General features: G+C 44.0%; 1 protein-coding gene across 1 annotated transcript in view; it reads left to right on the top strand.

The window, feature by feature from the left end:
- Positions 1-13,484, top strand: part of STAP1 (signal transducing adaptor family member 1) — a 185,774-nt gene that overhangs the window by 139,440 nt on the left and 32,850 nt on the right. The window contains exon 7 of the mRNA XM_075861585.1: positions 10,435-10,507. Coding sequence (XP_075717700.1) covers positions 10,435-10,507 — 73 coding nt within the window. The remainder of the gene's footprint in view (positions 1-10,434; positions 10,508-13,484) is intronic.

Raw genomic sequence — 13,484 nt, 5'->3', positions numbered from 1 at the left:
TCATAGGCAGCATTTTTCTTCCTCCAAAAACGGCGAGTTGAGTTAATGCCAAAGAGCTCAATTTTAGTCTTATCTGACCACAGCACCTTCTCCCAATCACTCTCAGAATCATCCAGATGTTCATTTGCAAACTTCAGATGGGCCTGTACATGTGCCTTCTTGAGCATGGGGACCTTGCGGGCACTGCAGGATTTTAACCCATTATGGTGTAATGTGTTACCAATGGTTTTCTTGGTGACTGTGGTCCCAGCTGCCTTGAGATCATTAACAAGTTCCCCCCGTGTAGTTTTCGGCTGAGCTCTCACCTTCCTCAGGATCAAGGATACCCCACGAGGTGAGATTTTGCATGGAGCCCCAGATCGATGTCGTTTGACAGTCATTTTGCATGTCTTCCATTTTCTTACTATTGCACCAACAGTTGTCTCCTTCTCACCCAGCATCTTACTTATGGTTTTGTAGCCCATTCTAGCCTTGTGCAGGTCTATGATCTTGTCCCTGACATCCTTAGAAAGCTCTTTGGTCTTGCCCATGTTGTAGAGGTTAGAGTCAGACTGATTAATTGAGTCTGTGGACAGGAGTCTTTTATACAGGTGAACATGTAAGACAGCTGTCTTTAATGCAGGCACCAAGTTTATTTGGAGCAAGTAACTGGTCTGGAGGAGGCTCAACTCTTAATGGTTGGTAGGGGATCAAATACTTATTTTTCTGTGCACAATGCAAATAAATATATATAATTTTGACAATGTGATTTTCTTTTTTTTTTTTTATATAATCTATCTCTCACTGGTAAAATTAACCTAGCCTAAAAATTCTAGACTGTTCATGACTTTGACAGTGGGAAAACTTACAAAATCAGCAAGGGATCAAATACTTATTTCCTCCACTGTATATTCATTTGACCATTACAATCCTGACAAAGAACATGATTATCACAGGACACCTTTTTAGTTGTTTTAGCGTCTTTCTTCCCCTGTTTGTCACAATAATTTTTGGCTGTACATCACACTACGGGGCTTCCCCTCTTGCTCTGTTGTCCAAGTTCTCCATTATCAGGACTACCACAGAAGTCCTTGACGGTACTACAAGTACTACAGGATATTACCTACCAATATCCAACCTCTGTCACCTACGGACAGTCTTTATCTCTGCTGCTTTAGTGGTCTGTAACTCTGGTCAGTGATCTTTAACTCTTAGCTCTGCCAACTACAGGCAGTTTGAAGTACATCTCTGCGGGGTTAGTGTTCTGTAACTCTGGTCAGAGGTCTGTAAATCTCAGCTCTGCCACCTATGGGCAGTTTGTGTCACCTATGGACACATAGTACCTCGCTGAGCCAGGCGTCCCCAACACTTGACTGTCTCAGAGCAAGTGGGCAACAGGATAAGTTTCCCCTTAATCCTTAAAGGAACAGTGTCACCCAAAAATGTTTTTTAATATGTTAAAGATGTTAGTGCTTTATTAAAAACGTTTGGATTAATTTGTGTGTTTGTGTGTTACTTTTTTTTATTTTTACACTTTTTCTTCCCTATGGGGGCTGCCATTTTTTTTCCCATTTCTGTATGTGTCGATTAACGACACATACAGACATGGAATACGGCAGCTCCAGTCCCATAGGGACTGCGAACGGGGCCCGTTCCATCCACTATCGTGTATGCCGCTGTGTGGGAACGGCGCATGCACCGCTCCCACACAGTTCAATTTGAAATGCGCGCCGTCCGGCGCCATTTTCCTGTGGACCGGAAGTCGCGGCCGGACAGTAAGATTACTACTTCCGGTCGCGGCTATCGGACTTGTGCACATGGAGCAGCGGCAGCAGACGGAGCGGATGCACCGGAGGGAGCGGCGGCGACTGGAGCAGGGAAGTTATTTCTATGTGTGTTCGTGTTTCAGTGTGTGTTTACTACTGTATGTAAACCTACTACACTGTGTGTTAGCTCAAAAAATGGCGACACACAGTGTAGGAGGTTAGACCGTTCAAACCCCTCGTTTCTCCCGGCACTAGCCAGGATAAAGGAGGGGGGGATTCTGAGAGCTCACTAGAGCGAGGGATTTTTACCCAATTTTGCAGCATAAAGAAATGTGGTTGCTTTACCACATGCAATGCTGCAATTTTGGGAATGGCTCCATCTAGTGACCAGTGCTGGGAAATATTATAAATTGAATCCAATTTATAATATTTCCTGACTCGTGAAAAAAAAAAAAAAAAATTAGAACAATGTTTAATCACCTACACACTAATTGTATAACTAAAAAAACAAAAAACATGTTTTGCTGGCAACACATTCCCTTTAACAGGTTACACAACAGCCAACAATAAATTACATTTCCAACAGACCTGTAACAATACACAAATCCAAACATCAAAGTTCATTGCAGGTTCACTACACAGTATTCAGCTTTCTCATCTTACACATAGAAAGATGTACACAACGGATTCACACTACCTCTGCACAAGTTTTTTTTTTCACTGTCACTTTAAGGTTCCTCTTTTTTTTCCTCACTACGTCATCACATTCCAAAGGAGGGGGTCACACACTCACTCCTCACAGCTTCTGTTCTTACAATCTTAACAGTTTCAATGCTCAATGCCGGCAAAAATTCTCTCATACCATGAACCTCAAGAATCACACATCTGCAACAACAACTCAAGATAACGTACGTATCTGTAATCGTTCATCACGCAGAAAGCATTCAACATACCTCATACTTCTGGATAAATTACTGCGTTCAGGAGATGTGACATCATGAGAGCTAATTACAGCCTCGGCAATGAATGAGTGAAAAAGGTTTTGTAAGAATAAACCGTTACGTTGATTTTTAATATTCACTGATGCAATGCCGCCCGGCCTCCAAGTGACAGCTTATCACACGAGCAATCTCCCGGGTTTCGGCACCAAAACTGTTGACGTAATCATGGGCCAAAACGTATTAAACTGAAATCTGTAATGGGTATGTCAACCGATACCGGCCCTCCAGTTATTTATCCAGTTTCAAATCATGTTTTATCGATATATCGGAAAGGAGAAATAAGACACAGACGCCGCTGGTATGCTCAAAATACTCCTCTAAAGTTTATTGATCAAAACAAGTACATGAATATAATTTCAGAAAAGGTGTAGTCTTGATTTCAGCGATTCATTTACAATATGATAATAACTCTGATTCAGCCAATAAGAATATTTCAATGCATTATTATAATTATTCATACATCAGAAGATTGTAGGTGGATTATCTCTCTTGGCAAGAATATAATAGATCGTTCTTTTAAGATGGGGGAGACATACTCACATGCCAATGTGAATGCGTCTCCCTCCTCCAATTTCACTCGCTCCCTGTTCCTTCTTTCCAAGCCTCGTATGGGAACCAAGGTCAAAGATAACTTACAAACTTGTCTTAAAGGAGCAATGACTTTCTTATTCACTACAAAAGACACAAGATGAAGACTCCAGACAAGATGGCCGCTGCACAAAATGAAATCATTTAAACCTTATTTTAATTAGTTTCACAAAATGAAAACCTGCTCTATTGCGATTTCATCTCACTAGAACACAGCCCATAAATAAGAACATCCTGTTGTAACATCATTATAATGGAAAACACCCTTGGAATTCTGGCAAACTGTTTTTTACATTATCAGAATAGAAAACATCTTATAAGGCATGGGCTATTGTGGCATTACGATGTTGTGACAGTAAAACACAGACTATAAATGAAGATATTGGCCATTTTTACATCATCCCAATAGTAAATGAAGATATTGGCAATTTTTACATCACCCCAATAGAACATAGGCTTATAAATGCAGAAACAGGCCATTGTGAGATAAAATAGGACACAGTTTATAAATGAAGACTGAGGCTATTGTGGTATCATCACAAAAAAACACAGTTTATAAATGAACACAGGCTATTGTGACATCGTTATAATGGAATACAGCCTAGGAATACCAAAAAACACTATTGGGACATCATCACAATAGAACACAACATGTAACTGAATACATTGGGTGAGATTTATCCAAACTGGGGCAAAGGGAAAGTGGAGTAGTTGCTCATGGCAACCATTCAGGTTGCTGCTTTCATTTTTCTAAGGACATCTAAAAAATAAAAGGTGTGATTTGATTGTTTTCTCAAGGCAACAACTCCACTTTTCCTTTGCTCCTATTTTGATAAATCTTTTACATAGTCTATTGTGACATCATCCTAATAGAATACAGCTTATAAATTAAGAAACAGGCCATTGTTGTATCATCACAATATAACACAGTTTATAAATTAAGACACTGGCTATTATGACATTGTCAGTGTTATAATTAACTTCCCTGCCAATAGTAAAAAACAGTTAGCTTGACGCTTGATAAACTTGGTTGCGAAGTCTAATGTATGTACTTATTTTAAACTAATAATCCACCTTTTTTGGGGGCGTGGTCAGCTGCTGATGTGAGAGGACGCGTGTGGCGATAGCTCCGGGCCAGCATCCTGTCTAACATCCTCCTGACGGTGCTGTAATCCCTGAAATCAGCCAAAATTCCTTACCTGCGGCGTCGGAAGGGAAGGACATCTTCCAGGAAAAAGATGAGCCCGCCTAAAGCGATGGACGCGGCTGAAAAGCTGAAATCATATGCCCGCGTGGTGATCCAAGATGGCGCCGGAGGGAGCACTGCGGCGCAGGCGGCTGCTGCGGCCGTGGCTGGGACATCAACCCCTGCTCCTTTGGTGCAGGATGCGGGGATCACGCTGCAGGAGGCCTCGGATAAGCTGCTGACAGCCATCCTGGAGACGCCTACGTCGCTAACGGCTAAGATCGATGAGGTGAGAGTGGACGTGGGCCTACTGAGGCAGGACCTGCAAAATGTGCGGGAGAGAGTCACGGAGGCGGAGGGCAGGATTTCAACCTTGGAAGACCTTACTGCTAACATGCCTGCGGCTATTCAGGATCTGCACCGTAAAGTTGATCTGTGACGCCAGAAAGCCGACGATTTAGAAAACAGATCGCGCCGCAATAATCTTCTCATTGTGGGACTGCCGGAGAGGGTGGAGGGGCAGAGGCCTGGGGAATTCGTGGAAAAATGGCTGAGGGAGATCTTTCCAGCTGCCTCCTCGTTGGCGTATGCGGTGGAAAGGGCGCACAGGGTCCCAGCACGACTACCAGTTCTGGGTGCTCCCCCAAGACCCCTGCTTGCTCGGATGTTGAATTGTAAAGACCGGGACACGGTTCTGCTGGAAGCTCGGAAGGCCGGAGGGATTCGATTTGAAAATGCCTCTGTGTCCATTTATGCGGATTTTTCTCCTGATTTGCAGCGACAGAGGGCGTCATATGTCCCTATTAAGCGCCGACTTCGGGACCTGCAGATTCCGTATTCGATGGCCTATCCGGCTAGATTGCGGGTTGTGGATGGAGATCGAGCCATATTTTTTACGAATCCAACTGAGGCGGATGAATGGCAGACGAGAAAGCACAGGCGCTCTCCTCGACGCTGATCGCTGTGGCTGTGCAGGCTGGGTGATTATTGCCGATATATGGAACTCATGGATACCCCATATTGTTTGCATTGCAGATGTTCCGGTTGAAAGTATCCTTATACGATAATCATGCGATGTTGTACCATGTTATCTACAAGCTGCTATGTGGGGCATAAGGTCTGTGATATGTTCTGGGAAGTTTAGTCCTCATAATCTCTTCCTCATATGTTCTGAATAGGAGGTATGCGGGGCATTTAATGCGAGTCAGGTTTTAATATGTTTTTATAATATTTGGTGGATGGGATGCTGGTCGGGAGGGAAGACGCTATACTTACATATATGGTGTATTGGCGGCAGAAATACGCTAGCCGTAGAAACTACCCCCTAGATTATTGGCTACAAAGGTTTGCTCCAGTTGAGCAATGTATGTTCTTGGTTTTGTTATTAAGGATAATGAGTCAACTCACTTTGCTGCAGAAATGAGCATAAATGTTGTACACCTATGGGACATAGTGGGAATCGCAGACGGGTTCGGGACAGTTGTCACTCAGGGGCTAATGGGTAGGATTCTGGGCTGTGGCTCTCCAATATGTGTTAACAGTACGAAATGGCAGGATTACGGTTAATGTCCTGGAATGTCCGGGGAATGGGGTCTCCTGAAAAGCGGCATATGATATTCGCTACTGTGCGGCGACAGCGTCCTCATTTAACGTGTCTACAGGAAACACACATGACACCTAATACTGTGAGGAGTTTGAGTAAGCCCTGGGTGCAGTGGGTGGGACATGCCTCTCACACATCGTATTCTAGGGGGGTAGCTATATTAGTGCATGTTGAGCTCCGTTTGAAATTGTTACAATCCAACATGGACCCTGAGGGGCGGTACATTTTTCTACATGCGGTTATTGATGAATGTCGCTATGTGATCTTGGGGGTGTACAATCCTCCACCAGCCTCCTTGGCAATACTTGAGGAGGCCGTCCGATTTGTGTCATCCTACCCGGGCGCTCGGGTGATCATGATGGGGGATTTTAACTTGGTTATGGACCCTGGTATAGATCGCTTTCAGGGGAACGGGGGTAGAGGTACTGGAGGCCTCTCTCAGTTAGGTCTCCTTGTAAATGAGATGGGCTGGATTGATCTGTGGAGAGCGACACACAAAGGGATTAGAGAGTATACATGCCACACCCCACAATACAATGCGCTGTCCAGAATTGATTATATCTTTGGCTCGCCTGCTGTTTTCCAGGAGGTAGACTCTGTAGATCACTTACCGAGGGAGATCTCGGATCACAGCCCAATCTTACGGACATTGAAAAGGCCACAGGCAGGCAGAAGGGGAGTGGGTAAAATTCATCCGTTTTGGCTTCAGCTCATTCAGCAAAATGATCGTATGCCGGATCAGCTGTCAATTTTTATAGAAGCGCATGCTCAGATGGAGAATCATTCGCTGGTGTGGGATACCCTCAAGGCCTATTTGAGGGGATGTCTCTGATCCTCCATATCACATGTAAAACGTGCTTCTGCCCTTCAGGAGGAGGACTTAGCATGTAAATGTTCACAGGCGGAAGGGGTATTCGTACAGGATCCCTTCACCGGCTAACCGGAATGCCTGGTTGGATTTGGGTAGATAGTATTTACAGGTCTTGAGGGATAAGACTTCTCGTAGTCTATTCTTTAGTAAACAATCTCACTTTGAATTGGGCGATCAATCGGGTAAAATTCTTGCTCATATGGTTCGGAACAGTTCTAGATCCCCCCCGGTGATGGGTATAGTGATATTCTCGCGCAATTCACACACTTTTACGATTAGCTGTATTCTTCAAAGGTTGATTATGGGCTGGATGAGCTGGAGCTGTATTTGGATGGAATATCGTTTCCTACCTTGACAGCCGAGCAGGTGGCAATGCCAGATGCTCCGTTTGCCGTGGACGAGATTTTGGAGGGGATGGCGTCTATGTCTAAGGGGAAGGCCTCAGGGCCGGATGGCATCCCCCTTGAGGTATATTTACAGTATGGGGAGCTGCTGGCCCCCCAATTGCTGGCCCTGTTTGAGCATAGCTATGGGAGCTCTGCTCTTCCGGAATCCATGTGTGATGCCACCATAATTGTGTTGCTGAAACCAGGCAAAAACCCCGATGAATGTGGTTCATATAGACCGATTTCATTGCTGACAGTAGATTACAAAATCTTGACCAAGATGCTAGCTAATAGGTTATGCAATGTGATAAAGGAGATCATCCATTCAAATCAGTGTGGCTTTATACCGGGCAAGTCCACCTCGGAGAATATAAGATGGGTGCAGGTGGTGACACAGATTGGATGGGGGGGGGGAACAGCAGGATTGGGCTTTGGCATCCCTGGATGCGGCAAAGACTTTTGACTCGGTAGAATGGCCTTATTTGCTGGCAGTGCTGCAAAGATTTGGGTTTGGGGACGGATTCATTAAATGGGTCTCCTTGTTGTATAAATCTCCACGAGCGCAGGTGTTGGTGAATGGGGCTCTGTCCCCTTCCTTTGGCCTCCATAGGGGCACGAGGCAGGGGTGTCCACTTTCGCCACTTCTCTTCGCATTGGCCATTGAACCACTGGCTATTAATATCAGGCGGGATCCCGCATATATGGGGATTAGAATAGGGGCCAGAGAGGACCGGATAGGGTTGTATGCGGATGACATGGCGCTGTTTATGGCGAACCCCAATGCCTCTCTTCCTAGGGCCATTTCCCTTATTAACGATTTTGGGAGGTATTCCGGGTTGCTGAATAACTGGTCCAAATCGTATCTGATGCCTTTGAGGCAGGATGACTGTGGATGAGGCACTCAGTTCTGTGGTCTGCCAGTAAATCCAGAGTTCAAATACATGGGGATTAATATTGCTAGGGATAGCTCTAGATCGTACGGGTTAAATGTAGCGCCCCTGGTCACTTACGTAAGGGATAAAATACAGGTGTGGAAAGGTCTGCCTTTGTCAGTGGCAGGACGCGTTAATCTATTAAAGATGATAGTCTTGCCGAAGTTTCTGTATGTGCTGGAACACATGGATGTATTGGTTCCTGAAAGTTTCTTTAAAATAATAAACTCGCTGTTCGCGCCGTTTGTGTGTGGGGGGGGGGGGGAGATCTAAACTCAAGCTTTCGATTCTACAGAGACCTAAAGATGAAGCCGGGGCTGCGTTACCGGATGTTTTTTATATTATCTGGCAGGTCAGCTCAGATACTTGGCTTCTTGGGTCTCCCCCCCCCCCCTTACGACTAATGCTGAGTGTCATCTAGCTCGGGTGCTGGGCTTGAAAACCCTGTGGCCGGCATTGGAACCGCATGATTTTAGACACCGCTCTCTGTTACCCTTGCATAAGTTGGCGAGACGAGTCTGGAAACAGGCTAGAGATCTACTGGGGTTTGTGGGGGTGGTGGCGGAGAGTCCGCTGTGGGATAATCCGAGTTTTTCCCATCTGTATGGGTTGGTGGGGAAAAACTATTGGTCCTCTAGAGAAGTAGATACTCTATCACAACTGCTAACGGAGGAAGGGTCTGTCATGATGGTGAGTGAGATTCGTGCAGCTTTCAATATACCACTGGGGGATGAATTATATTGCATACAGCTTCATCATGCTCTACTAGCACAATTCCCAATGAACTCCGCGACGTACTCTAGTTACGACTTGGTGGTGAGATTGAGCACTCCGTTCACGCGTGGAGTCGTGTCTCAAATTTATTCCCTTCTACTGGATGCTAAATTGCGAACGGAGCCCCTTGTGGCTGAGGATAGGTGGTGAGCACTTATTCCTCAACTTACGGCGGAGGACTGGAGGGAGGCTCAGGGATCCCACTTGCTGGTTTCACCAGCTGCAAACAATAAACTAGTGCAACTGTTAATCATCCACCAATGTTATTTAACGCCCGTAAGGTTACATCGTATGGGAAGGATGGCATCCTCACAATGTCATAGGTGTGGAGAGGAACGGGCTGATTTTATTCACTTGATGTGGCGTTGCCACTGGATCCTTAGCTTTTGGGAGGAGGCGGTTGCATTATTAATGGCAGTGCTGGGAAAGACGATACCTTGCAGGCCGGAGGTGTGTTTGCTGGGACTGCTTTCTGAGGAGCAGTGGTCAATATATGAGAGGACTTTCCTCAGAGAATCACTATTTATGGCAAGGAAGGCGGTGGCCATGAGATGGATGGCGGATAAGGCACCGACAGTAGCTCAGTGGCGTAAATTGGTCAATGACATACTTCCATTTGAAAAAATTGTGTATAAACACCGGGGGAAGCCGGCTAAATTCGATCTGATCTGGGGTGGCTGGTGCTCATCGAATCTCACTCACTGTACAGTCCAAGGGTTATCTGCTGCTCTGATTCAAGCTGGGGGTGGAAGTGGGTAAGAGACTCGGGTGGATGGCACATCCATGTACTCTTTTCTTTGCCGTACAAGATGGTTGGTGCGTTATTGCAGAATATTGAAATGGGGGCACATTATTACTGTTTTCGTGCTGTACTGGATTAAAAGTTTTATTAGAATGTTTTGATCGATTTGTACTATGCATACGTGGTCTGCGTACCACGGTCTAACGCCATGTGTACCTGTGAGTACTCTTATCTGTATGTATCGATTCTTCTGGTGTATGTACTAATGATTGTATAATGTTATCCTGATGTATGTGATGGTCTGACTCTGACAGTTTATTTTCAATAAAACGAGTTTAAAAAAAAAATAATCCACCTTTTTTAGGACAGCATGTTTAAAGGGGTTTTCCAGGCAAATTAAATATTTTGCAAACTGCCGACAATAGTATAAAATAACAAGAAAATATTAATACTTGCCTTACCAATCATCTACTGCTCCTGCATCAACGCTTCCCTGGTCCCCTGACAGTCTTTGTTCACCCAGCTCCAGCGATGACATCCTGTGTAATATGTATATGAAAAAGTATTGATCGATTGATTTTTTTATTTTTTTTTTTACTTTTGCAGCAGCACGCCTCCTGTTAAACATTACAGGATACTGAAAACAGACAGTGGCTTCATCATTGAATTAGACAGACCTGTAAGTTTTTTTTTATTGTGATTGTTATTACCAGATCCACCATCACAATATTATATTTTGTGTTACTATGATATACATTGAAATCAATAATACATATAAAGAACACTTCAATAATAGATTTGAGTTATATTATCTATAGGTGGGATTACACTTCCAAATAAAAGTTTGCTTAACCAGCATACAGGTATCACGACCTAGAATGCCAAAATCTACAGATTTGGCTTCAGCTAGGTAGGAAGCCAATTAACTAAGTACCTCTACTATCTCATTAAATCAGGGCCAATAGCCGAATTTCCAGAAACAAGCCCTGATTTAAAAGGTGCATTTACATGAGAAGTTTTTGGACGCGCGTTAAAAACACATGCGACACGGTTTTCTCCTGTGCGTATTTTACAGATGAAACACATGTATTTTACAGTTTTACCTGTTAAAACCGGACAGGCAAAAAGATTGCAAACTGCGGCAATTTGCGGTAAAACCGCATGTGTTTTTACCGCACAGCCAAAAATGTTTCATTTAAATGCACCCTAAATATTCTTTCATATAATTTTATCATTCCCTAGCAAACATTTTTGTTTTACATGTGTGTTTAATTTTCATATGTATGTACAGTAATATTTCTTTAATCCAGTTTACAGTAGTCCAGAAATTCTGAAAGTCCTGCACATGTTTCTAGCTTAGAACTCTCAAAAAAAATCTGTACTTTCACAAAACCATAAAACAGAGTTGATATAAGGGCATATTTACATGTGCAGGTTTTATTCAGGTTTTGTTCAGATTTTGTATGCAGTTTTTGAAGTCAAAATCAAGAGTGGATTCAAATAAAAGGAGAATTAATGTCTGTTCTTTAAGCTTTCGCTTCCTTTATGATGCATACTGAACCATTCATTTCTATGGGGCCATGCACACATTCATTTGTTTGTTTTTTGTGGATTCGTGTGTCCATTCCGCAAAGTTATAGAACATGTCCTATTCTTGTCCATGTTTGTAGTCCATCTCACCCATTTTAGTGTATGGGACTGCAAAAAAAACAAAAACGGACAGCACACGGATGCCACTAGGATCCGTGTTTTGTGGTCCGCAAAACGGAAATGGTCTTGTGCATGGTGCCTTAACAGGGTCTTTTGTGTTGTTTTTTTAAGCTAAAATGCGATCAGTGACGTTTTTATCAAAATGCAGCATGCTTTAGCATTGCTCACAACCACCCCGTTTTTTATAATATTAACCTGGAAATGTACCTCAAAAATGGCGTTGCTTATGCAAATATCCCCAAAGCTGGGTGTTTTTATGAGGTTTTGTAGGCATTTCTTACCAGATCAGGAGCCGGACTGTCCCACGAATGGGGATTCATATGTTGGCAGGGAATACTCTAGGTAAAGTGTTTTTCCATGGTGTTATTGAAGTTCTATTGAGGAGTTTATATAGAAAAATACTAGAAAAAAACACCATATCTAAAAGCACACCGTGCAAAATGACACTGGTGCCTGTTACATGCTGGTATTTGTTACATGCGTTTTAAAACGCAGAAACAAAAACACTGTGTGAAGGAGGTGTAAGGGTATGTTCACACGACAACGCCAATTACGTCTGAAATTACGGAGCTGTTTTCAGGAGAAAACAGCTCCAGAATTTCAGACGTTTTTACAAGTGCACACGTTTTTTACATCGTCTTTTACAGACGTAATTGGAGCTGGTTTTCATTCGAGTCAATGAAAAACGGCTCCAATTACGTCCCAAGAAGTGTCCAGGACTTCTTTGACGGGGTCGTAATTTTACGTGCCGTCTTTTGACAGCATTGCGTAAAATGACAGCTCGTCTGCACAGAACATCGTAAGACCCATTGCAAGCAATGGGCAGATGTTTGCCGACGTATTGGAGCCGTCTTTTCAGGCGTAAAACGCCTCCATTACGTCTGAAAAGAGGTTGTGTGAACATGCCCTAAGCATAAGGCCTCGTTCACACTGAGTTTTTTGCAGGAGGAAAATTCTGCCTCAAAATTCCGTTTGGGATTTTAAGGCAGATTTTGTCCTTCCTGCACGTCGTTTGCCACGATTTTCGCTGCGTTTTTCGCCCGCGGCCATTGGGTGCTACGGGCAAAAAACTCCACGAAATATGCTTTCTCTGCATCCCATTGATGTCAATAGGAGGTCAGAGGCGTAAACGCGCAAATATAAGGCATGTCCCTTCTTTCTCCCGCAATGCGGTTTTACCGCTCGTGGGAGAAAACCGCCCTCGCCTCCCATTGAAATCAAATGGAGGCATTTTCGGCCGGTTTTTGACGAGTTTTGCAGAGCGGTTTCCGCTCCAAAAAGCTTGTCAAAGTACTCCGTGTAAACAGGCCCAAAGGCTGGGTTTACACTGAGTTTTTTGACGTGGAAACCGCGCCGCGAAACTTGCCAAATCCGGCCGAAAATGCCTCCAATTGATTTCAATGGGAGGCGTAGGCGGTTTTCTCCGGCGAGCGGTAAAACCAGCTCGTGGGAGAAAGAAGGGACATGCCTTATCTTCGTGCGGTTACGCCTCTGACCTCCCATTGACATCAATGGGAGGCAGAGAAAGCGTATTTCGCAGCGTTTTATGCCTGCAGCGCTCAAATGCCTCAAATATCGGCGTGCAGGCAGAGGAAAATCTGCCTCAAACTTCCAAACTGAATTTTGAGGCAGATTTTCCGCCTGCAAAAAACTCTGTGTGTGTGTGAACCCAGCCTTAAGGCTGCAGAATTTCAGCAACGGAATTCTGTGCAGAAATTCTGCAGCATTTACAGTAGCAGCAAAGTGAATGAGATTTACACAAATATCATGCACACGCTGCAGAAAAAAATCAGCAGAAAAAATCTTCATAAATTGACCTGCGGTGCGGATTTTAAATATGCAGCATGTCAATTTATGCTGCGGATTCTTTGCTCTTCTGTTGCAGGTTTTCCCCCTTGAATTCAACCCGCAAAAGCCGCAACAAATAGCCAAGTGATGCAACTTTT

This window comes from Rhinoderma darwinii, chromosome 1 (genome assembly GCF_050947455.1).
Source record: "Rhinoderma darwinii isolate aRhiDar2 chromosome 1, aRhiDar2.hap1, whole genome shotgun sequence".
Lineage (NCBI taxonomy): Eukaryota > Metazoa > Chordata > Amphibia > Anura > Rhinodermatidae > Rhinoderma > Rhinoderma darwinii.
The sequence above is the reverse complement of the archived record's forward strand: the minus strand, read 5'-3'. Positions and strand labels throughout refer to the sequence as shown.